Raw genomic sequence first — 27,082 nt, forward strand, 5'->3', positions numbered from 1 at the left:
TTAAAAGGTAAAAAAAAAAAAAAATCGATTTGCTTTTAAAAATGCAAAGAAAAAAAAAAAACTATCCTCTTTCTAAAGACAAATGAAGCTTCTCTGTTATAAATAGTAACTAGGTCAAGTAAAAAAGAAAAAGCTTGATAATATCCCCACCAAAAAAATGAGTGATTAATATATAATCAAAAAGTTTCAGAACAGTTATTTCATTCAGTATTCCAAATGCTACAAAAATATAATAAATAACTCTCATTTACTAATTCTTTTTTTTTTTTTCCTTTTTATTAATTTTATTGCAATCCATACAAATCAATCAATATTTTACAAAAAGAAAAATTGAGTTAAGGACAAATCGATCCCCACCCCTGACAGAGAGTGAGAGCAAGCCAGACGGCATGAAATTTAAGGCTTGTAGGCATACCTAAATTAATAAATTCTCTGTGCTTTATGAGCTTATTTTAAAATATTACTGATTAGATCCTGCCATGTTTTGAAAAAAGTCTGTATGGATCCTCTAACTGAGTATTTGAGTTTTTCTAATTTCAAATAGTATAACACATCAGTTTCCCACTGACTTAAAAGAGGAGAGTTTATAACCGAAGAGTGGATTGTGACAAAAAAAACTTGAGATTTTTCAGGAACATTTTGCTGTTGTTATATTTTACCCCTGTTGGCCCAGATTTAAGCCAATTTTATCTGATATTTTCTTATCTCCCTTCCACATGAAAACATCAGACTAACAATTTTTCTCAGCCATCACTACAAACAACACCAGTAAATAACACATAAACTGTCACATGATTAAAATTCAATACACATTACATACAATATATTGTATGTAGCTCAAAAAACTCAAAACTGACTATACTGCTAGTACAGCTTACATAAAAAATGCTATAAGCATAAAACAAGAAGGATTTCAGGGAGTTTACCTGTTAACTGACATAGCAGTCAACATACGAACTTCATGGTCACTGTCAGCAAGAAACTGTGGAAATGCATCTGAAATAGGTATATCTTCATCCGCCATATTAAAAATTGACCAATGGCACTGTGGGTCTCCCTAGACAAAATTACAGAATTTCTCAAATAAGCACAAAATTATTTAAAACTTTAAAAGAACACAAAAACGAACTGTAAAAAAATGTACGTTTATCAAACAAATTACTGTTTATGAGTTAACCTTTTATTACTATTTACTAAGATTCACAATTTTGTTGGGTCTAAAACAGAAATATTACTCTTACTGTAAGATGTATCCAAATTGTAATAGAAGACAAAATGCAGTTTTATCATCTTCATACATCTAATACCAATTTCTGCTCAATTGGCCTAACAGTTTTGCAAAGTAACACAATAAAGCATATAATTTTAAAGCCAGCTCAACCCAATTCAATGTGGCAACAAGCCATAACCTTTCCTGCAACTAAGGAGAAATGCTATTATAACAATATAGAAAACTATGTTGAATAATCAAAATGTATCCAGTTTCTAAACACCATTCTTCCTTTACAGCATGAATGGGATCTGGAGGTGAAAAACAGAAACCAGTCCTGGATGTAATGCCAGTACAATGCTAGTGACACTCACATATACATCTACTGTTACTCATACCTGGCAAATTTTGTTTCTTCAATGAACCTAACAAAACCCTCCATGTAATGGTGAATTAGTGAAGACTAACCGGAGAAAACCCACATGGAAAAAAGAAGAATTTGCAATATTCACACAGACAATAACCAGATGGAATTGAGCCTAAACTACTGAAACTTGTGAGGTGGCACAATTAACCACTGTGTTAAGTCCTAAGCCAACCAAAATTCAAAAGCTTGACATTAACAGACAATCCCATATGGATGGCTAATACATAAAAAATAATAAAAATAAAACAGTTCTTAATTTTTAAATTCAAATATTAATTTAGATTATTCTTCTTGGTGATACAAAAATAATGTGATTGCTGTTGCTTTCTTTATCAATTCCTGCTGGGTGACAACTGAAAAAATTAATTAGAAATTGATATTTTTAAATGTTTGTGTGAATTTACATTCATTCTATACGCTTATACAGTACATGTCTACTTCACTGATATTTGCACTGAATATAATTTACCAGCCATCTTTACATTATAATTTTTTTTAACTTTGAACGTGGACGGGGCAAAGACATGGTAATCAATACTGCTGACGCACAACTCCTGAAGACTGGGTCAAGTGCTGTTTCTTTCCTGTTTAATTTCCAGTGCTTTCAAAAAGTTTTTTCTCTGTACAATCCTAATATGAACTACGCAGCATCAGGAAATGGACAGATGAACAGACATTTGTGTGTTATGTTTAAGTCAGGGTCACTACTCTGGCTTCTGTTTAAATTCCTTATTTATGTCCTTTCTGCTCATTATTCAGTTATTTGGATATTATTTATGTTGATGTTGTTAATTATGAATTTTATTTGCATAATGATGTATTTTTTGTTATCAATTTTGCTTATTGCTTGGTTCCTATGTGTGGATGCTTTTTCTGCTATGACCCTTTGTTTTTTGTTGGTGTTTCTCTTACCTGTCAGTCTCTCTTGAGGGACTAAGGGTCATTTGAAGCCGTAATTCTCTCCAAAGTACATTGTATGCACTTGGTGTTGGTGACTTCTCTTTACATTTATTGTATATCTTTGGATTATCTGGCCTTTTGACATTTTTTGTGTCTATTTAAGGATTAAAATTTTGTTAAACATATTTAAACTTGGTTACTGTAGATTGCCTTTTAAGCAACTCATTTTCCTCTTGTTTGGCTCTTTGAGCTTTTGTTCTGTAATTGTTCTTTCTGTAGCAAGTCTTAATTATAAAGGTTTTTTTGTTTGCACTTTCAACCACAAACCGGAGGTTTACGGTCATCCTTCCTCTGGTGGGGCCTAGCCTATATTTTGTGATTTTTCCTACTTTATGAATTATTAAAGGTTAGCATATTTTAATATAGCATAGACCAATGCCTACCACTAGAATGGGAGCTCAGGATGCTTTGGGTGCACCCTTTTTGGACAAGGACATGGGAATTCTGGCCTGCTTCCCTGGATATTCTTAGAGGCCTCACACTATTTTGTCATTTCAGGTGAGTAGATCACCATATTAGATATCAGTGCATTGAACCAAACAAACAAGAAAGCAAACTCACCTCTAACAAAGCAATCATGCACTTTGCTAATGCAGCTCGAACTGAAGCGGTACTTCGACCATCCTTACTCAGGGTCCTACAGAAATCATAAATAATATGCAATTTAAATTGATGAAACACAGTTTGCAGCTATTAAAAAAAGGCCATGTACCATGCAGAGAGATAATATACTGCACATAATAAATTGCATTGTATACTGTATACAGTAAGCACTTAATAGAGATTCCCTAGGAGTTCATTTACCTAGCTAGTTGACTCCTGAAATGAAGCATCACATTATCAAATGTTTTAAGGTCAATCTTGAGAAATTTAAGTGAAATTTTTTTGGATATATCACTATGGCCTTCAGTATAAAAATAATCATAACAATGTAAGTACTGCAAACAGATTATTTGCACAATTTTATTTTGTTCAGGGTGTTTTCCATATTGCTTACATGCTTCAAAAGGTCAACATAACCAATAAATTTTACACTCATTTACTTTAGCCTTTGCTGCAGTCAATCAGAAAAATAATTAGGAGAGCATTCAATCATGCTTCAAGCATCCTTGCTCATATTAAATGAATTAGAATTGATAAGCTTCGAACCTGCGTATTAAAAAAAAAGGCCAAACCTACACTATTCTCCAGACCTTACCTCAGCTGACTACCGTCTATTTCTTAATCTAAGGGACGACGACATTGGACATCTTATACCAATGATAAAGACATTGAGAAAACTACAGAAGAAATTTAATCTTGATTACACAAGAAAGACTAAATGAGTAGTGTAGAAAAGCTTTTATAAAGTTATAACAATTGTTCAGAATGGCCATACTAAAAAATAAACCTTACTTCATTTTAACTCAAGGTTTTTGACCACCCCTTCTACAAATTATAGTATAGTATAGTTTTTGTGGAGGTAAACAGGAATTATTACCATCTCTTTACAAGGTTCCACTTTTCATAACTTTCTGGGAACTGATTATGTGATCACCAAAGGGTTGAAACAAAGGAAGATGTGCCCCAAAGAAAGTAAACTCAGCTTTATTATCTACATACTGTAAATACTCTATGACTGATTTATTAACAATGATTAGCAAAAACTATTACATGGGTGTATTGATAAAAATGGTCTGATATACTGAAGAACTTTTAAGAAGTGGGCAAAAAAGTAATAAGTTTAGAATTTTCTATTGTTTTCTTACAACATACATTTGGATCACTTCTGTTCCAAAAATGCTTCGCTATAAGCATCTTTCATAGATAGAAATGTTCAATAACTTGTATTTAAGATGTAGGCATTTACTACATAAATTATTCTTCTGGAAGTTACAAAGGAACCCAAACACTTGCAGATATAATTGTACAGGTTTATATTAATTATTAGTACTGCCCTTAAGCAAAAAGTGGTAGGAACTTACCTTGTAAATCACTTACAAATAATCTATACTGACACTTTGTGTTTGCTGCAGTTAACTGCACAATCATCTCTCCTCTACATTAATCGTAGACATACAGTAGTACATATTTAAAAATATAATTGGAATTTGACTAGAACTTTAATGTCCTAGTTTGTTAGAATGGAAGAGAGATGAAACACAATTAGACTTTTCTTTCCTTTTTTTTCGTCCTTTATTTTGTCTTATACAATTTCTCATATTAATCGTATTAGGAATTTGTTAGTTTTTGCATGCGCCTTGGGGTCAGAGCACTGGGTCAGCCATTGCACAGCGCCCCTGGAGCAATCGAAGGTTAAGGGCCTTGCTGAAGGGCCCAGCAGAGTAGGATCTCTTTTGGCATTGACGGGGATTTGAACTGGCAACCTTCGGGATACCAGCACAGATCCTTAGCCTCAGAGCCACCACCCCGCCCAATTTACACCAATACTTAGTGCATTGAATGAGATTGGAAATGTAAGAAAGAAAAGTGGCTGTAATTAGAAATACTGTGAGTCAAGAAAACTTAGAAAAGTTCAATTACATACGGAGAGGTGAGCTGTAGCTACAAGACAGGCTGCAGTAAGATATTAATAATTTTCTACAGTCATGCACCGACTCAGAGCTCCGTTTGGGAGCAGCCCAAAGTGTACAGGTCATTGCAATTGAGGCACTGAGTGGCTGTTGTGAGTCACTATTATGCATACTTTAACTACTAGTACGGAGTAACACAAACCAATCTTTGAGTCTCTGTGTCTGCAAGCCAGGTCCATTTAAGGCAGGATTTCTCAACCATGCCACTGCTGAATTGTGGGTTGCCATCACTGGTTTGCACGTGGGTCATGTAAGCCATTGGTAGCAATGTACGATATATTTCCCAGTTTCTAAATGAGCTTGTTTCATCAAGGAACACCCTTGACCTCACTTGTTTCATCAAGAGGACGGTTTGCCATTACTGCTAGTGGGTTGTCAACAAATTAAAAAGATAAAACTGGGTCATGGGAGTTGGGACCATAAAGACTAAGAATGCTTTAGCCACAAGGAGCACAGCCAATCTAACAAACCTTGAAAACATGTGAAGTAATGATAAAAGTGAAAGATTTATTACTGCGACTGGTTTTGGTAATTTCTATAACATTATGTGAATTTCCCCTTGGGATTAATAAAGTATCTATCTACCCTTCCATTTTTCTATGGCCCTTGGCCATATGTATGAATTGCTTTAAATCAGCTGGCTATAAATTATTGCAAGACTGTATTTGTTTTGGTAATCTCTCTGCAGTTCCTTCTTGTGTGTGTGGGAGGTACGCACACTAACAATGCAATAATCATGGTTTCTCACTTAGGATTACCACTGTGCTCCATGTCATAATGAAAAGTTTATGTATAAACATTGTTAAAAGCAAAAATATATTAAAAGAGAATAAAAAAAAAAAGAAAAAAAAAATACCAAAAAGCAGAGAGGACTTTCAGAAATGCCCCATGAACATCTCCCATTTCTTTAGCATTGCTCTGGTCACAGCTTAAACTTCTAATAACTGGAAGTATGGCTAACAGTAAAACTGTACAAATTTCTTGATCACGCCGATAATATGAGCAGATGTCTCTATATATAAAAAGAAAAGAAAAAAACATTAACAATATAATAAAGAATAATTACATCCTTCCTGCAAATCTACGTATGTGGACTTTAACTGTGTAAAAATATGTTTGAGGCAGATACTATATTATTCCTCCAGTCTTCATTAGGGTCTTGCAACTAAGAAAGCCATCCTAATAACATTTAAGCTATTCAATTACTGTAAGTACACAAAAACAAAATGCAATTAATAAAAGAGCATAACTAATGGAAGATACTAAATCATTTTCATCACAAGCATCCAGAGCACCTAAGAAGTTCTTCTCCACCATTTTTGTTTCATATCATGCAGGCCTTTAAAGAATTGCTTTATCAAAATATTATGATTTTAATTGAGAGTATATGCAAGTGCACAGGAAGACCAAGAAAAATGTTTTACATTCAGATGGTTTTGGAATTTGGATTAAATTCGACAGGTCTTTAAAAACAATTTAAGAATAAAAATAGAAACTGGCACAAAATTTTTGTTTTTCTCTCTCTATTTTCCTGTACACCCTGCATCAAAGTAGGGCTTTAACATTATTTCTGAAGCCAAAAGAAAATAATAACAGCAAAATACAACTGGGCTCCTATCTTTTCTCTGATGTTTATGATAATAATGTACATGCATTAAAAAAAAAAACCCAGCAGATTCATGGAACAAACATCAAGTTTGAATTAGTAAGAACTTGAATTTGAAAAGGTACCAGTGTCAGAACTCCAATTCCCAGCATTCTTCCTTGTCATACAATAATTCTACTGTTATTGGTGTTGAATTCTTATCAGGAAGACATCAGATCATAGGCAATTCGCAGGTCGCCAACTATACTAAATGATCTTACCATAATCAGTTTTCTCCATACAGACACCAAATATCCCTTTCATAAACAGCTAAATACAGAGGACATTTGATTTGAATTAAAATAATTGTTACTTAGTTACAGTATGTAGCAAAATTGCAAAATAGAGTGAAAAAACATTAAATAAGCTAATGTTTAACACTCTCTATAAAGACAGCTGTGATGCTGTTTGCTGCACATTTCTGCTTAACAACTGCAATTAACATATTTAAGCGAGTTTAAATAAATTATATACAAAAAAAACACAGTTATCATAAATAACCCAGTAATACCCTAAAACCAGAGTCTTTAAAATTTCTGTATTTAATTGTTCATTTAGCAGCTTTATTCTTATTAACTGTCTTTTAATTTTGATAAAATCTGTTATTAAATAAATTAGAACATAAAGCATAAAATGTCTACATTTTGTTCATTGTACAAATGACATACCACAGTTTATGCAAGACATAAGGAATGCTGGCGTCAGTGTACTATAATGGAAAAAAAAAAAACAGCAAATAATTTTCCTTAAAGCTGTTATCTCGCAGTCAGCCTTTTATAGAATATGAGAATGAAGCATTGTTTTATCAACACTCATGTTGTACTTTATAAGAAAGTGTAGGGAACAGTAAATAAAAATTGAAAAATCATATGTAAAAGTCACAAAGCTGTCACAATTAAGTCATTGATTGGCAACTCAGCATACACCCTGAACATTTATCAGGGTATAAGTAAACTAATTTGGTTCTACCATTTGGTGATATGCTGCCAGAGCAGAGTAGTGAAGTAATAAATAGCAGATATGCCATAACAAAGAGAACAAAACTCATATTGAAAGGAAAAATTGGATAATAGCAAGAAAGCAAAGGAAAAAAAGTAAAATGTGTAGCAATTTCATTGCAACTATTTGATGATAGTTTGGAAGCTTTTTTTTTACATGTTTTCATTTCTTAGGACATTACTGCTAAGAGAAATATTATAACTGGGCTGAATTATCCCCGATAAAAACAAACTCTCATAATGAACAAACAGCACATCAGTATGGGCTATTATGTCAAGTTGCTCAAGGGTAAAAGGTGAAACTCACAAACTTTTTATTGCATCACAATATATTTAAAATGAATACAACAACAGGAATGGTTTAAATCGACTTATAATTGTTCTATTAACATAGCACAGTTGTCAATAAATAACATATTATTCTCCTGTAAAAAGAACCTTTCTAGGTGGAAATTATGGCACAGGGAAAGTGAGTAACTGAATTCGCAACATCACTTATTTGACATAAGTGACAGACATAAATTCTAGGCACAGCCATTGCGTTGAGGGGGTCCGGTTTGGTGGACTCAGGATTGGGTCACTGCTATTTGCAGATGATGTTGTCCTGTTTGCTTCATCAGGCCGTGATCTTCAGCTCTCTCTGGATCGGTTCGCAGCTGAGTGAGAAGTGGCTGGGATGGGAATCAGCAGCTCCAAATCCAGGACCATGGTCCTCAGCCGAAAAAGGGTGGAGTGCCCTCTCAGGGTTGGGGGAGAGATCCTGCCCCAAGTGGAGGAGTTCAAGTATCTCGGGGTTCTTGTTCATGAGTGAGTGAAGAATGGAGCGTGAGATCGACAGGCGGATCGGTGTGGCGTCCGCAGTGATGCGGGTTCTGCATCGGTCTGTCGTAGTGAAAAAGGAGCTGAGCTGTAAGGCAAAGCTCTCAATTTACCAGTCGATCTACGTTCCTACCCTCACCTATGGTCATGAGCTGTGGGTAGTGACCAAAAGAACGAGATCGCGAATACAAGCAGGTGAAATGAGTTTCCTCCGCGGGGTGTCTGGGCTTTCCCTTAAAGATAGGGTGAGAAGCTCAGTCATCTGAGAGGGGCTCAGAGTAGAGCCGCTGCTCCTCCGCATCGAGATGGGTCAGATGAGGTAGCTCGGGCATCTGATCAGGATGCATCCTGGACACCTCCCTGGTGAGGTGTTCCGGGCACGTCCAACCGGGAGGAGGCCCCGGGGAAGACCCAGGACACGCTGGAGGGACTATGTCTCCCGGCTGGCCTGGGAATGCCTCAGGATCCAAGGGCTAGAAGAAGTGGCCGGGGAGAGGGAAGTCTGGGCAAAACTGCTCAAGCTGTGCCCCCACTACCCGACCTCGGATAAACGGAAGAGGACGGATGGACTTATTTGACATTTCAAATATAATGTTAACTATACACAGGAATTAACATTGGCAGTGATACACAGTAATCAAATAGTTACATTTTTGAATGTAATATACAGGAAATTTTATAAAATGTAATTTAAACTGCCAATGCCCAAGATGTGCAAATATGTAAATAATCAACATCATACGGTCATCATTTTAAACTGTCCTGGTTCAAACAGTTAAAAATATAAATTTATTATTTATTTGTGAGAAACTATTACCTGTAATTTCTCAATGGCACAAATGTATTCTCTTCTGCAAAAATGTACACTAGATATTCATATTACTCATTAAGATGCTCTTGAAAATTACTTCAGTTATATATGGCCTATGAAGGGCTCTTTCTTGGGTGTATTTTAGCAAACCTGGACAAATACTCAGAGTTGTAAGCAGAACATAACTGTACCAAGCTTTGGAAGTAGTCCATCATGCTCATGAGCAGTCTCCTTAATCTAGCCCAAAACTCAAATTGTGAAAAGGGTCTAATGGTGCATGATGTTTTGAACTTAACATTTAGAAAATGCAGTGAACAGGGTATTATGGGTTAAAAAAATTAAAATGCATCATAAAAAGGCTACAATATTACTTACGGTAGAGGCTTCAAAATAGAATCAAAATCTTCTGCTGTTAAAGTCGTGTCTTCTTCTGGCAGATTTCTTAGCAGAGTTAAATACTTAAAAAAAAGATTGAAACTTTAAGGTGCAATGACACAGAACATATCATTTTCAAATAAAAACAATAGTACTGTAGTACCAGTTTCAAATACCTGCCAATTAAACATAAATTGTAAGTATTCCCATTGAACTATTATATGTAATGCAACAGTCTGAATAAGGTAAGCTACTTAAAACCTATAAATATATAACCACTTCACAGATCGACTATCTGGTAAAAGATTTACATATTTTTGTAAACCAAGGCCCTTTTGCATTTACATTAGTAAACTAATGGCATGCATGTCTGTAAATCCTTATGCTTTAACAGGCAGTGAAGCATATTATATTATTCAGTAACTGTATTCATTTTCTGAAGTTGCTTACATTAATTGCTAACATTTATTTGGCTGACACCTTTTATCCAAGTTGACTTACAACATATGAGATGCAATTGGTTACATCATTTTCCAACTGGAGCACACGTGTGTGAAATGACTTGCTCAGGGTCACACAGTGTTAGTGGTGGGATTTGAACCCACAATGAAAATGAGCCTATTTTAGCAGCAATATACCATATGCAACAGATCAACCATGCCTAAACAAATCATCAGTCCACCGCAGGGCAAGCTAACTTACACATTACACTTAATTATATAGGGCCAATTAACATTTAATAATAAATGCTACATGTACTGTACATCTTTGGTATATGAAAGGAAATCATATTACCCATTGATGACTCATGTGGACATAAAGAAGCCCATGTAGAATTCACATAAAGTGCATTGTGTGGGATTTGAACATAGGGCAATGGAGATGTATGGCAACAGTCTTCACACCACTGTATATAAGGGCTCTACATTTTTACAAAATTATGAATTTATTTTAATAGTCTCACAGGCAGTCGACAACATATTATTTAAACTTACACATATGTCATATATATGCTGTGAGGCGCCTATCATGAAAGGTGGTGACCCTTAGAAACTTGTCTTCTGACTAGGTTGTGACTTTGGGTCTACCAGATCTCTTCCTAACAGAGATTCTTCCAGTTTCCAATTACCTTTGGATTGTGTAGGACACCATACTCAATGACACTTTGATTTTTTTTTTTTGCAATTTATCTAAATTAAATGCCTACACTTCTAAGGGTAATAATGCTCTGTCTCATTTAATTTGTTAATTGACATTTTCTTGCCATTATCACTGGAATATTGTCCAGGTAGTACTTCTGAGGGTGTATCACATTAAGAAACTTTGTTACTTTCACCTCCGTAACATATATCGTGTTCGCTCATTCCTCTCCTTTTCCAATGCTGCGAATCTTGTCCATGCTTTTATTACATCCTGCATCGATTATTGTAACTCGCTGCTGGCAGGTGCCCCTTCTAACCTTATATCCCAGCTCCAGCTTATTCAAAACTCAGCTGCAAGAGTCCTTACCCGAACCAGCAACAGTTAGCACATCACACCAATCCTGCTCTGCCTTCACTGGCTCCCTGTGTCTTACAGAATCGAATATAAAATCCTGTAATAACCTACAAAGCCTTAAACGACCTTGTGCCAAACTACATCAGTGACCTTCTCTATCACTATGTGCCTGTGTGCCCACTAAAGTCCTCTGATTCTGGCAATCTTGTTGTGCCCCACACTAATCTACACTCCATGGGTGACAGGGCCTTCAGCTGTATAGCGCCCAGACTCTGGAATGACCTATCGAAATTAATCAGGTCAGCTGAATCCATGAATTCTTTAAAAAAAAAACAACTCAAAACTCATCTGTTCAGGAAGGTTTTAAGCTCTACTTGACTTTATTACCCTTCTCTCAGTCTACCTCTATATCAAGATGCTCATGTAACCTGTGTGTGTGTTCCAGACCATCAATTATGTTGTCTGTTAGGCTTTCTCTAAATTTACTATCTTACTCTTTATTTATTTTTCTGGCTTAGTAAAATGCTATATACTGTATACCCTGTCGTTCTTTCTTAAACTCTGTAAAGCGCCTGGAGCATTGCAAAGGCGCTATATAAATAAAAAAATGTATTAGTAACACAGTCTGTTTCAACCCTGTTTTAAGACAGAGAAAGGGTTTTTATGTAATCAACAGAAGTTGGGACACCTGTACAAATTGCTTCAACTTCGAAGGCTTAATTTAATTTTAATTGCTGCAGAACATCTGTAGGTTGTAATCTTTTAGTTGTTCCCTGAAGAAGGTCCATTTGTAATTAATATTCTAATATTTTCATTTTTTTCCATTTTTGCTAATCTTTAAATTTAAACCTTTGGCAGTTTACTGCTTATCCTTTCACCATTTTATGTCATTCACTGCATTTCAACTGATTAAAGAAAAACTTTTGTGTCTATAAAATACCTAATGTACATCTACTGTCCTTTCAAAGCATATCTTTAGTATCCCAACCAAAACCAAATGCCATATTCATGCCTATGCAAAGAATGTGCAAAATGCAAATAATGTTTCCTTTGTGTAACATATGCCAGTCAGTCAGTCATTCTCCAAATCGCTATATCCTAACACAGGGTCATGGGTGTCTGCTGGAGCCAATCCCAGCCAGCTCAGGGCGCAAGGCAGGAACAAACCCCGGGCAAGGCGTTAGCCAATTGCCAATGCACCTAACCTGCATGTCCTTGGACTGTGGGAGGAAACCGGAGCTTCCGGAGGAAACCCACGCAGACACGGGGAGAGAATCCAAACTCCCCGCAGGGAGGACCCGGGAAGCAAACCCAGGTCTCCTAATTGTGAGGCAGCAGCACTACCACTGCGTCAAAGTGCCACCCTGTAACATATGCACTACAGAAAAATGTTCTAAGCATCCCAGCCATCAATTCAATGATTTATGTTCAATGCCACTAATCAACAGGGCAAGATTTACATTAAGTTCCTAATCCTGCTGCACTCTGTACAGATGGGCTCCTCTAGATAATAAATCCCAAAATCGGACACGGCTGAATGCTCAACAGGACCAAAGGTTTAGAGATGATGCAAAAGATCACCTCAAAGATTATGTCTGCTTTTAGGAAAACTATTTATTTGCCACTGGGGTGTACACAAAATTGACAAATACACCAAGTATGCCATTGTAGACAAGACAATAATAATCAACACAATCTAATGTGTAAAAAAGAAGAAATTTAATCCTATTTACTATAGATAATGTAAATCATCATGTGATTTGGAAAAAAAGGATATATTATGCTCTGTGTACAATAATATGTAGACTATGTAGACACTTTAGACTCTTAAGAATTCTGGAAAATCACTGAGGCCTGATTGGTTGCCTCATGAGGTCCTTTCTGCTTTCCGGAAATCAGCTACCACACTTATACATGAACATGCTGAACTCTGCTATATCATCCAACAATCTATTTTTTTTTTTTTTCGTCCGGGATTTGAACCCGGGATCCACCAATCTAAACCCTTCAACTAATTCAGAAATGATTATCCCTATATTAAAATATGACAAAGAACCATCTGACTGCTCCTTCGCCCATACTCCTTGATGATTTCCTCTATCTTTCCTTTCAGTATGGCAACATTACCTGCTTTCTTCTGCTCCCATCTCATGGAAGTATATCTTAATAATATTTAGAAATCTTCCAAAAACTGTAACTATCAGCATACACAATTCATATTTGTACATCACCTGTACATCATTCTTCAGAAACTTTATGCTATGTATTAGGATGCCAATCCTTTCTGATACGTGTGTCCTTTAAATGACCATGACATTTTTCTCCATGCTTTGGGACCATCCTGCAGTTTATACTTTTTAGATGAATATTTCCAACTGTCCATATAATATTTTTTTCAGTTAATATTCTCCTTTTGCCTCATAATATTTCTTCTCCTGAACCTCACTTCTCTTACCTTGACATCTGCCCAGTGAATGTTATTCCCTCTGGGTGCCATCTCTGTTAATTTTATTTTAGCCTTATGCTGGAAATCTCCTGACTCGCTTTCTGTAAACTTCTAGAAATCCCTTCTTTAATCTAATCCTACATGAACTTTCGGCAGCACAGATTAAAGGATAATCTGGTTCCTATATAGAAAAGTGGTGAACGGCAGTGCACTTTGTCCAGAGCCGGCTGGTGAGGGATCAATCATTGTCATGCCACTAATCTTAAACCCTAATTCTCCCCCTTTTCTTTTTCCTTTTCTCCAGTAGGGCTCTCTGTGCCTGTCTGGCCTCTCTCACTGGTCTGTGTGGGCATCAATAGTTTTTTTAATTCAATATGGAAACATTTGTACAGGGAAATTTCGGGAGGGTAAGGTGCTGTAATAATCTGTGATTTTTGTGACTACTCAGCTTTAAAAAAAATTTGATCACAAAAAAAGTAATTTGTCGAGATGGGCAATTGATAGCATCCCCAATTTCACCACTGTACTAAAACTGCAGCTTTTAACATTTGCTTACAAGGTGTCTATTATGTCATATTTTCCGCTGTCTGCCTGTCTCCAGTTTTACTGCTTGTATAAATGACCTTACCAAAAACAGCCTAAAGAAACTTCAGGTTTCCAGACATGGAGCAAATAAAAGAAGGTATTAACCCCACAGAATTCACTTCATCATGAGTTTGGTGAATTCACGGATATGTTTGGTAGCTTAACAGAACTCCGTGAAATGCATTGAATTTAATAGGGAAGGAGGAACTGAACTAGTTTTGAGTTTAGTTTGAGTTGAGATTATAGTGGTGCAATATAGTTTTAATTACTGTGGCCAAAAATGTGATCTAAACTGTGAAGCAACAGGGCTAAACATTGTGGCACTGTACCTCACACAACAGAAGACACAGAAAGAACAATAACCATAAACAAAATACAACAAATCCCCAAAAACTAGCAATAAGTAATATATATTCTCTCATCGCGCTAAGTATCATAGTTCGCTTGTGGTAGCGATTTATTTGCACGAATCCAAAAGAGACGCAGCAGGGCATGGGGAGGGAGGTGGGGCCCTCCTCACTCACGCACCAGCTTCGGAGCGTTCCTTACCTCTGCTTAGCAAGCAAACGAGAAAAACACTGAACAGATTCAGATCGGGTTTTTTTTCTATAATTCACTTGAACATTCTGATTGATTTTGTGACTTCTATCATTGTGCTAAGAATCATAATTCACTTGCAGGAGGAATATATTCACAGTAATTCTAGACAAAGGCTGCGGGCCAAGGGGAGGGGGATGCGTGATGTCAGGAGTGGGGAGCTAGGCAGGGCCTTCCTCACTGTCTTGTTTCACTAATACGTGGTATATATGATATATATCATTGTGCTCACAAAGTGTCAATTGTGTGACACACATTAGTTGTGAGATGAAGTATCGCTGTGGGACTGTCCCGTTCAATTATTTATTATTCATTATTATTATTATTACACAGGGTGGAGATGTTCCCCTTTCAGGCTTACTTTGAATTGTGGCTACAACACATTGTCAATTATACATGTAAATTAGCTATGTGGCATTGCACTGCCAGAGTATAGGAATCCATATTACATATTTGGTGGTAGAACTCATAATATTTTCAATATGGTCAGCTAATGTCCCCCTTAATTGAAAATACTGCAAGTTTTTTTTTCCTCCAAAACACATGCAGGGTAGAAGACTTTAGTACTGATCGGGTCATGAAATTCTGAATGCTTCAACCAGATTGGCAATGATCTTATAGTACGCAAGCATGAATTTTGCTGTGCATGGTTGCAAAATCTCTTTGATGTCACACTGACCTCATAAAACATTGGGGGCACTGGGGAAAAAATGTGTGACCATAAAATATCAGGAAAACAAGGTCACTTGCGAACACAGTATATTCACTGCAAAAAATGCTTTGGCGAATGTCACCAAGCAATACTAGTTTACTTTACTGCTAACTTTAAAGACTTACAAAAGTCAGTCTAGGCGTTCCTTTCTGCCTCAGTCCACATGGCCCACTAGGTATCAAAGTAAAGTGAGTCACTGTGTTAGCATAGATCTTAGGTAGAGGTGAATTCTTTCAGTTTGTTTTAAAAATGCAGTACACTTTAATTACGTATTGTTGGAACTGTTTAATATACATTATTTCAAACTAAGGTTTAAAGGTTTAAAAATATGTTAGCACAGCTCCATGAGGCTGGCTTGTAATACTAGCCTAGTTACTGTCTCAAATTACCCACCTTCTAAAATCATAAATGTTTTGTTAACTGGTAACTATAAGTTGGCCTTCTGTAAGTAAGTAGCTAATGTACAGTAGGGCATATCTGTTAACAGGCATAGTATCAAAGAGAAGACATGCTTATCATAGACTTAATTATTATTATAAAATGAAACTCACTGTATGGAGATGGACAGGTTTTGTATTGTCAAGCTGATCAATAAATGATAAAAGTTTTCGTCTAATATCTACTGGTCGAAAAGAAAGTCCATGAATAGATTCAGAAGAGGCGCATAGGCATAAAAACTTCAAGGCATCCAAGTAAACAAAGTCCTGCTTTGTCAAATGTTCTTCTGATAGAGCATTATTTGCACCTGGAAACACAGAATAGCAAACATTTGAATTACTTTGTAAAACACTATAACAGCATTCTCAAAACAGGGTTGATGTGTGTTTCATTTTGTGCATTCCCTAAACCTTTTTAAATATATATATATATATATATAATCAATATTGCCCTTTTTCATGTGATTTTATTGCTAAACTTTTATATTTAGTTAATTAGAAACATTTTTCTTTCCTCCTAGAGCATCCTTTGCAGTAGACCATCTACAATTGTTGGATAGATTTACAAACAGAAAAATGTATATGGTACAATACTGACACAGTTCTAACCTTTCTGTATATTAGAATATACTCTTAAGAGATGTTAAGTAAGGTAAAGTTAATAAAATAAACAAAAGTATTTGGGTCCATTTTAGTTCCAAATAAACTTAATATCGTAGGAAAACTCTTCTGTCTTACTGAAATCCTTCATTAATTTGCCTCCTTGCTGTAATTTGTTGGACTGTAGATTCAAAAACAGATTATTGTGTCTGGTATCTGTAACAATAATGTTTCACGATTTGCAGCGCATGCAATCATTTTTGCTTTCTCAGCAGAGTTTACTATGGGGTTTCTCTTTAATTCTGTGAAACTACTATGTTCTAACCTAATATGCAGCCAGACATAATCTGTTTTACTCATTGTATCGGTTTATCATGAGTGCCCTGCCTTAGCTAAACTATCTGAGCAGATTTAGGGTATTTTTCATCCTGTCACAAGAATGCAATTGTGATATCTCAGTGAGTGTGTGTACTGGTAAGCAGAGAACACATGTGGGAAAAAAAACATAAATGGAGAGCTGGAATTTGTATATTTTACCCAATTAAAGCAGAAATATGAACAGCATGAGTCATATTGTATTAAAAGCAAAAACGAAAACCTACATAGCAGCTCTAAAGGATCTTGCTCAACACAATATTACTGGTGTTATCTTAAAATAGTTCTGTTTTGCGAAAAACTTTTGAGTGGTATAGTGGCTCTGTAGTTGGCATGACTATTTTAAACTCCACAAGAATGGTTGTTCACTGTCTGCTGAAAGTATGTGGGTGTTTCTTGTGGTTGCATGGATTTTGTATGGGTACAATGGTTTTTTCCCATATCAAAATATGAGTATAATAGATTAACTGACCACTCTAAAGTGGCACTATATTACTAAGCGTGGTTGTATGTGAAAGTGTGCCCTGTGATAAGCCGACTCTCTTTTCAGGATTTCTTCCTGGCTTGTGCAGGATGCTGCAGGGATAGGCTCTTGTCCCTGTAACTCAAAATTGGACACAGTGGGTAGAGATAATAAACACATAGATGGATGAAGGGATGGTACAATTTATGGAATACATTTCACACACAGAGTTTAAAAATAATATCTAAAAAATCTGGTAATTTAAACATGTTTTCTTTAAAAGAATGTAAAAAGTAATTAAACAAAGGTAATTTTTAATATATATATATATATATATATATATATATAAAATAACTAATCTAATTTTAGTCTCAATTTGTAGCTAATTAACTTATTTAGCAATAAACCATTATCTAAACTATGTAATGTAGCACTTATAAGAAATAAACCTTTCTGAGTGTGTATGCAGTGTAGTGGTTGTCCAGTATAGTGGTACTGATAATGTTCCAAAATTTTTAAAATGGTATGTTATCAGCATTTAATTAATTTTGGTACTGGGAGTAAATGGTATTTTTTCAAGCATCCCATGCTCATTATTTCTAACCACAACTGGAACTCCAAGGGCGACCATTTGTTGATTGATTTTAATATACATAACACCCAGGGAAACAGGACTATCAACCTACTGTATGCAAACGTTAAAGATGCATACAGCGCCACCCCGCTGCCTGCGCTTGGGAAAGCAGATCATAACCTGGTTCTGCTTCAGCCTCACTACAAACCAAGAGTGAAGGCGCTACCTACAACCACACGCTCATTCAGGAAGTGGTCCCTGAGGCAGAGCAGGCTCTGAGAGACTGCTTTGGAACTACAGACTGGGATATATTGCTGGGGTCACATAGTGAGAACATTGAAGAGGCTGTTGAATGCACAACTGATTACATCAACTTCTGTATGGACATTGTAGTTCCAGTAAGAACAGTATGCTGCTATGCTAACAACAAGCCATGTGTTACAAGTGACATCAAGGGCCTTTTGAAGCAGAAGAAAAGGGCTTTTAAAGGTGGTGATCAGCATGAGCTCAAGCGTGTGCAGAAGGAACTCCGAGTCCAGCTCAGGGCGACGAAAGAGCAGTACAGGAGAAAGCTGGAGCAGAAGTTGCAGAACAACAGCATGAAGGAAGTGTGGGATGGGATGAAGATTATCACTGGCTGCAGCTCGAGCGGGTGCCGCCATCGAGACAGGCGTGGAGAGAGCAAACCAAATGAACAACTTCTTTAATAGTTTTGATCACCCTAACCCACTCTCACCTCGGAGTACTGCATCCTCTAACCATCCTTCTGCTGATACCAGCATAGGTGAGACATCCCCACCCACAATTACAGCAGCCCATGTGAGCAGAGAGCTGAAAGACTTTGTGCCAGCAAAGCAGCGGGTCCAGATGGTGTATCGCCACGACTGCTGAAGGCCTGTGCGTTGGAACTGGGGAGTCCTCTACAGCGCATCTTCAACCTGAGCCTGGAACAGGGGAGAGTCCCAAGGCTTTGGAAAACATCTTGTATCACCCTGTCCCAAAGGTATCACGTCCTAGTGAGCTGAATGACTTCCGCCTGTTGCTCTGACGTCACATCTGATGAAGACCATGGAGCGGCTGCTGCTTCACCACCTGAGGCCACAGGTCTGCCGCCCTCGACCCTCTGCAGTTCGCATACCAGGAGAAGGTGGGAGCGGAGGATGCCATCATCTATATGCTACACGATCCCTCTCCCACTGGACAGAGGCAGTGGTGCTGTAAGAATTATGTTTTGGACTTCTCTAGCGCCTTCAACACCATCCAACCTCTGCTCCTTAGAGACAAGCTGACTGAGATGGGAGTAGACTCACACCTGGTGGCATGGATTGTGGACTATCTTACAGACAGACCTCAATATGTGTGTCTTGGGAACTGCAGGTCTGACATTGTAGTCAGCAATACAGGGCGCAGGGGACTGTACTTTCTCGGTCCTGTTCAATCTATATACATCAGACTTCCAATATGACTCGGAGTCCTGCCACGTGCAAAAGTTCGCTGATGACACTGCTATTGTGGGCTGCATCAGGAGTGGGCAGGAGGAGGAGTACAGGAAGCTAATCAAAGACTTTGTTAAATGGTGCGACTCAAACCACTTACACCTTAACACCAGCAAAACCAAGGAGCTGGTGGTGGATTTTAGGAGGCCCAGGCCCCTCATGGACCCTGTGATTATCAGAGGTGACTGTGTGCAGAGGTGCAGACCTATAAATATCTGGGAGTGCAGCTGGATGACAAATTGGACTGGACTGCCAATACTGATGCTCTATGTAAGAAAGGTCAGAGCAGACTATACTTTCTGAGAAGGTTGGCATCCTTCAACATCTGCAATAAGATGCTGCAGATGTTCTACCAGACGGTTGTGGCGAGTGCCCTCTTCTACGCGGTGGTGTGCTGGGGTGGCAGCATAAAGATGAAAGACGCCTCACGCCTGGACAAACTTGTTAAGAAGGCAGGCTCTATTGTAGGATAAAGCTGGACAGTTTAACATCTGTGGCAGAGCGACGGGCACTAAGCAAACTCCTGTCAATCATGAATAATCCACTGCATCCACTGAACAGTGTCATCTCCAGGCAGAGGAGTAGCTTCAGTGACAGACTTTTGTCACTGTCTTGCTCCACTGACAGACTGAGGAGATCGTTCCTCCCCCACTATGTGACTCTTCAATTCCACCCGGGGGAGTAAATGCTAACATTACTCAAAGTTATTGTCTGCTTTTTTATTTATTTATTTTTCATTTTTTCATTTTTATTACTATTTAATTTAATATTGTTTCTTCGTATCAGTATACTGCTGCTGGATTATGTGAATTTCCCCTTGGGATTAATAAAGTATTTATCTATCTATCTATCTATTTATAATTTAGCTTGAAACACAAACGGGACTAAGTCAAACTTCAAACATATATTACTGTAAAATTGCCGGATAGTCCAAAGAGAATGTCCATTTATTGAAGTACGGAGTGCAGAGTATAACGTAGGTGTATGATTTTGTGGCAGAACAGAGAGGAGCTCCTGCAAGCAGACTTGGGGAACATAGTAACTGTGAGTGGGGTTGTTTTTTGGGGGAGTTATCTATTATTAGCTTCAGAACCATTTTAGGACAGGTACTATGGTCCAAGAAATGGTATTGATACTGAAGTCAAAATCTAATACTAGTATATGCCCAACTATTAGAATAAAGTAACACTAAACTAAAAATGTGCCTAAAGGAAGTATGCTAGCACTGAAATTAATGGAAATCTTTTGTGGTCATGCTTAAATAAAAACATTGCTCAAGGTTAAAAATATAGGTAATTTTACAGAATAGGCCAAAAAAAAAAAGAGAGAACAGCACGAATCATCTCTAATAACCATTTATTACACTTCTAACACAACCAAAATATTTGCACAGTTATATATTAATATATTATAATATTTGCAGTTATGAAACACTTAAAGCAATTCTACCTGTTCCACATTGTAAATCAACGTTATCGTTAATTTCACTTAAATCTGTAGTTCTGCTGCAGCCATCATCATCATCAAAAAAGTCCATTTCAACCTGATTATTTATTCTGCTCACATTCACATCATCTGGAACCTGAATGGTCATGCTGGGTTCATATTTTCTTGTCATCTGTCAAAACAATGCACATACACATATGTATATATCATACATTTATTGTAAGTGAAACACAAAGCTAAACAAATTATTTATTACACTTAACGTCATGAATGCATTCAAAAAATACTTAATCACACTAAAACAATATTTAAGAAAAAACTGTAAAAGGAAGTGTTCTTCCATTCATCCATCTATTATCCAACCCGCTATATCCTAACTACAGGGTCACGGGGGTCTGCTGGAGCCAATCCCAGCCAAAACAGGGCGCAAGGCAGTAAACAAACCCCACCGCAGGGAAGTGTTCTTATGCATCTTAAAATTTAGAATACCCCAATAATTCAAGAAAAAAAATTACTCAACAAAATAATAAACATTTAAATGTTTCAAGTAATGATTTCTTTTGTTTCCTTTTACACTGATCCATAATCCTGCCCTTCACCAACATATATGTGTGTGTATGTGTATATACCTGTGTGTGTACCTGCAATGACCTACATCTAACTATCCATATTTAAGAATCATCATTTCATTTTACAATTATAACACTCCATGTTAAATCTGTAAAAATACTCCAATTTCTCAAATTAATCTGTGACAAGATAATTTCATTACATCACTATCTTGAAAGTAACAACTCACCAGCACTTTACAAACATCAGAGAGCTCATTCAACAGTCTTGATGGTAGTAGTCTTAAAAAGAGGCATGTAGCAGTCAAATTTACACAATTCTGCAAAAAATTTAATAAAGAAGGACAACATTATTTGATGTATTTGGTTTCTTTTGAAATAATGATACATTACAAGAAAAAAATGTGCAAAATAAATAAAAATATAAAACTTGTAGTTACTCTCAATTAAAAGAAGAGTTTAAACCATTGAGCATGGAAAAGGTTTGTTGAAAGCTTTCACAACAAATATATTAGATGTTTCCTTTAGTACAGTTTAAAATATTCTTTAAAAAGTCTGTGCTTTGCTCTGTTTAAGGATTTTCTGAAAATACTTCATGAAACATCAGTGTATTTAAGTAATAAAAGTATTCTACACCCACCAGGAAATGAACACACAATGAACACATAAGTATACATAAGTTAATTAGTAAATCTATTACTCTTTAATAAGCTGCTGAGCAAACATCCTTTTTAATTTACTTTTGTTACACAATACATTAATTTGAAACAAAAAAAAGACTCCATAAATAATATTAGAAACAATATGTTATCAGTGTATCAGTCTACAGAAAATCTTCAGCACATGCTGCGTTTATATAGGTTTAATTCTGACTAATGCAACACACATGAAAAAATCCAAAGTATTTATGACATTTAATAAGGTTTAATTGATTTACTTTTTACTTATTACATTTTCCACAACTATAAATAATTTTAAACTAACATTACTAAAGTAAAAGTAAATATGTCTCTTTCAAAAACTGGCTAATTAAAATCATTAAAAAAATAGCTATTCAAGTATGGTTCACTTATCACAATATGTTTAAGTCCAGATATGTTTCATTTAATAAAAATAGCATATTTAAATACAACCAAGAGGACAAATGCAGTGGGATCTCTTTACTGCCACTATTAATTCAATCCAATAGTGTTAAATCATATAACAAAGTAAATTCAATAGTGAAAAATTTTCCAGGTAATTAACTTCAAAGCATAAAATTTGAAACATTGGATTAATCAAGCACAGGCCAAACAACTGCTACAATATTATAAAAAATAAGAGGTTGAATAAGCACAGAGTTAACTGAAAATATTTTTTTCATATGATTCAAATTATCAGATGTGCTTGTAAAGACAATATATGTATAAAACAATTTTACCTTAGATTGTTTGCACAAGCAATTCAAAAACTGACCAAGGAGACTCTTCAGTGAAGCAATGCTTGATTCATCAGGAACTTTAGCTTTTAAGGTAGAGATATATTCACTTAAATGCTGTATTAAAGACTAAAACAAAATGTAAGAGGGGAAAAAAAACATACATTACTAGTTTTCAGTCTAATATGCTGCTATGTATGATGGGTTGGAAAGGTTTACTGAGACTATTCAGATTATAGCAAAATACCACAATTGATAGATAAAGAAAATTCAGCAATGGGATATGAGAAATGAAAAAATGAAGTTTCATTTAAGTCAAAACACTCATGGTCATGCTTGACTGCTAAAGGCCATACAAATGTTTTTAAAGTAACATTTTTCAGCCAACAGTATCCAGTTCAGGGTCAAATGTTGCTGCCAGCACTGGCCAGAAGACATGGGGCAGCTATTGATCGATTACAGATTCATAGGGAGTCCTGTTCATATGCACAATCACATTCATACTTGGGTCAATTTGGCATTGCCAATTACCTGCATTAAATGTCTTTGGAAATGTGGGAAGAAAACTGGAGTACCAGGGGAAAAACCCCACACAGACACATGGAGAACATGTACATTTCATACAGACTGTCTGACATGAGAGCTGAACTCAAGATGCAAGATCATCAGTGTGGTGGGAGTACTACACACTGTGGCACCATACTGCCAAGAGTAACTATTAATGTTGATCTTGGCAGAAAACTATGTACCATCAAAGGATAACTACTCATATCATCATACTGAATCAGATATTAATAATCTATGTAGATGTATACTGTACTGTTTTTGTTTGTTGAGCAATAGGTAAATAGGTACTGAGAATTAATGGTAGTGAGAACAGAAACTGGCTGCTAATGGTTCTGTACAAAGTTGGGTTTTATGGTGTGAATCAGGAGGCCAAGTGATACAAACACATTGTCAAATGCACATAAGCCAGTATGTCTACTAGTTGAAAAACAAGAAGCAAATGAAAGTCATCATTGAAATGGGGTGATAAAAGAGTAAATGCTATGGGGGAAAAAGCTCATTAATACAACATTGCAACTACCAGGATCACGTTTGAACAATAAGGCTAATTAATCTCAAAAGAACATGGCAGAAACATTCTCTTCAGTATAAAATTCCAAAATTTCTAAAGGGCAAGGCCAATTACATGACAGTGATAGTTATTTCATAATTCAATAACAAATATTTATAGCAAACCTTGGATTTTTGAAAAAGAATGGTTTTACAGGCATCTTCTTCAGTGACAACACCCACAACAATGTAACAGGATAAGACTCCTGTCAAAAGACTGACACAACGAAGTAGGCATTCAGCCTGTGGACTCTGGGACTGTAATTAAGAAAAAAAAATTATATAAAGAGTTAATCACATTAATCCAAGAAAATATTACATACTGAAATATCTCATCCTTAAGTTATCTGAGTATCAATAAAACATTGCCTTTATTAAAATGGTATAGTTGCATAAATTCTAAATTTTTCCAGCTTTTAACTACAGCTTGGTTAACTTTACTCTACATGACCACATTTTCATATCTGATCCTCTAAAAACAACACTTTTTTAGGACATAAATTATGTTTAAAAGCGCATAACATTTTTAAGAAACACACCCAATAATGAAATTCTGTTACGTTAAAGGAAAATAAAAAAAACAGTACCCTCAACACTCATCCTTGAGAAGCCTTATTTTAACATCGCCTAATTCAAAAAAACTTCCTTCCATGATGATTCAATGCTTTAAAGCCAATCTTTACCGATTTACACACTGTACCTCTGTAATCAAAAATTAAAAGTGTGCCACTGAGATCTGTGACTTTAATTCTACATTACATTATTTTACCCTAAGACTGATAACTGTGGCATGAATAGACAAGCATTTAAGCAATGTAAGGGAGCTGACAGGAAGTGGGTGAAACAGAGATAAAGAGAGACAAATGGACTAAGAATATTATAAGGGTGCTGCTGTGCTCCTTGCTTAGTGATGGTCAATTTATGGTCAGCAATTACTGTGTTTTAATAAAAACTTGAACTGTGTTAGCAAAGAATGAATCTTACTGTATGTTTGGAAATTATATATTCTTATTTTGGAACCAAAGACTGAAAAAAAGTATAAAAACCCTGGGAAATCAAACTGAAGGCTTAAGCTCATCCTATGGATGGATGACAAATATCTCTGCTGCCCCCACCAAGGAATATGCCTCCACGAGACTACTGCCTACAGATTTTTTTACAAGTCCTGCCTTCGTCACAACCATTTTCAAACACGCCCATGGGCCACACACCTCTCATTCAGGTGAATGCTTTTGTCAGACACGCTTCCTGCGCTCTTAGCTCTTATAAATTTTTACGTTTTTCTCACTTTAAGTTCCCAATAAAAGAAAACTTATTATGTCCAAATCATATTGAAGAATTTCACCCAGAAGGGTTATCAACAGAACAAATGAGTACACAGGCAATCCTAGCAACGAGAAACTAAGTCAAACAAATTAACGCGAAAACTGTCGATCGGTAATACAGCAAATTGGTTAAATGCATATCAATAGACTATGCTGAAACAGTTGGTGGTGATGATATGCAAGATGAAAACATCAACTTATAATATATCGTAGAATATCTATAACCATTAACACCATTCGAATTACTGTTGAAAGAAGGATGTATCGTATATGACAATTAACAAATCAGAGGGATAAACTTTCGAAAAAGTCAAAGAAACTATATTCACTCACGGACAGTTATACATTGTGTTGTCACAATGTAAGTCCAAACATGGAATCAAAATTCAATGCGATATTGACAAAAAGTTAATTCAAAAAATTGTTTTTACTTAAGTTTTACAGTAAAAGTGTAAGTTTAAAAAGTATTTGCATGTTAATTTCAAAGGCAAACAGAATGAAAACATATAACGCAATGAATACCACTAAAGCAACATGAAATATAATTTTCTTTCAATTTATTACGTTTTCCTATTTTTTGCTATGGTTAATTACTTGCTGTAATGTAAAATAGTTAGTTCTATTATGCATATGTAACAATTCCCAAGAAAATAACAATCTGTTTAAATTGTACATCCGCTTCACCATACGCAAGTGGCAGTTCTGCGAAGTGGCTAGCGCGTAGCACCCACCTGGGGGTTGGCAAGTGAAGCAAGCAGGGGCCAGAGCCCCGTAGTATATATATATACTCTGTATGTTCAATTCATCATAATAACTATCCATGGTGGCTCTAAAATCCGTACTGACCCCTTCTCTCTCTTCAGTTTCTTTTTCCGGTTTCTTTGTGGTGGTGGCCTGCGCCTCCACCACCTACTCAGAGCATCATGATTCTCCAACAATGATAGATAGATTAAAAGCCAGAAGTCTACGTGACCATCTTCAAGTGTTTCCGTGTGAACCCTAAATCCAAAGAGGACTGTTTCATTTATGTTAGGTAGAATGCCCAGAGGGGACTGGGCAGTCTAATGGTCTGGAATCTCTACAGATTTTATTTTTTTCTCCAGCCGTCTGGAGTTTTTTGTTTTTCTGTCCCCTGGCCATTGGACCTTACTCTTATTCTATGTTAATTAACGTTGACTTATTTTATTTTCTTACTGTGTCTTTTATTTTTCTATTCTTCATTATGTAAAGCTACTGTGTAATATATATATATATATGTATATTGGTTTAGTAAAGCTGCAAACTCTAACATAACAGATTCTCCGGGAGGATACACACAAATTTCACATTTTTTGAAGATCAATATATATATAATATCACTTATTTCTTATAAATGCTAGTATATTAGTGAAACATTATCTTTTCAGCTTAATCCATGTGGACTTTCAAACAATACCACAGCACTTGATATGTATTGCTCAATATTGTTTAAATAATTGCGTTCAGCAATTTTCTCATAATATATGTGAAGCAAACTAGGCTGTAGTTACGCATATTAACCGGATTAGCTTTTTATATAATGGGAAGCCATTTTGCAAATCCCTTATCTCCTCTGAACTGGCTTACACCA

The 27,082-nt window shown here is 36.1% G+C and overlaps 1 protein-coding gene and 1 long non-coding RNA gene across 3 annotated transcripts in view; one reads left to right on the forward strand and one right to left on the reverse strand.

The window, feature by feature from the left end:
• Positions 1-2,666, forward strand: part of LOC120523301 — a 93,168-nt gene extending 90,502 nt beyond the window's left edge. Inside the window, exon 5 of the long non-coding RNA XR_005632582.1 lies at positions 1,510-2,666. This is a non-coding gene — a long non-coding RNA (uncharacterized LOC120523301). The remainder of the gene's footprint in view (positions 1-1,509) is intronic.
• The window catches only part of atm (ATM serine/threonine kinase), a 184,802-nt gene that overhangs the window by 95,294 nt on the left and 62,426 nt on the right, over positions 1-27,082 (reverse strand). The window contains exons 14-22 of one of the 2 annotated variants that reach the window (XM_039744508.1): positions 24,275-24,406; positions 23,036-23,161; positions 21,846-21,935; positions 21,050-21,218; positions 16,207-16,400; positions 9,819-9,901; positions 6,027-6,182; positions 3,159-3,234; positions 927-1,057 (exon numbers count right to left, since the gene is read on the reverse strand). In XM_039744508.1, coding sequence (XP_039600442.1) covers positions 927-1,057; positions 3,159-3,234; positions 6,027-6,182; positions 9,819-9,901; positions 16,207-16,400; positions 21,050-21,218; positions 21,846-21,935; positions 23,036-23,161; positions 24,275-24,406 — 1,157 coding nt within the window. Of the gene's footprint in view, positions 1-926; positions 1,058-3,158; positions 3,235-6,026; positions 6,183-9,818; positions 9,902-16,206; positions 16,401-21,049; positions 21,219-21,845; positions 21,936-23,035; positions 23,162-24,274; positions 24,407-27,082 lie in introns of those variants that run through there. The other variant, XM_039744509.1, reaches the window with a different exon arrangement.

Source organism: Polypterus senegalus, chromosome 2, assembly GCF_016835505.1.
Source record: "Polypterus senegalus isolate Bchr_013 chromosome 2, ASM1683550v1, whole genome shotgun sequence".
NCBI lineage: Eukaryota > Metazoa > Chordata > Cladistia > Polypteriformes > Polypteridae > Polypterus > Polypterus senegalus.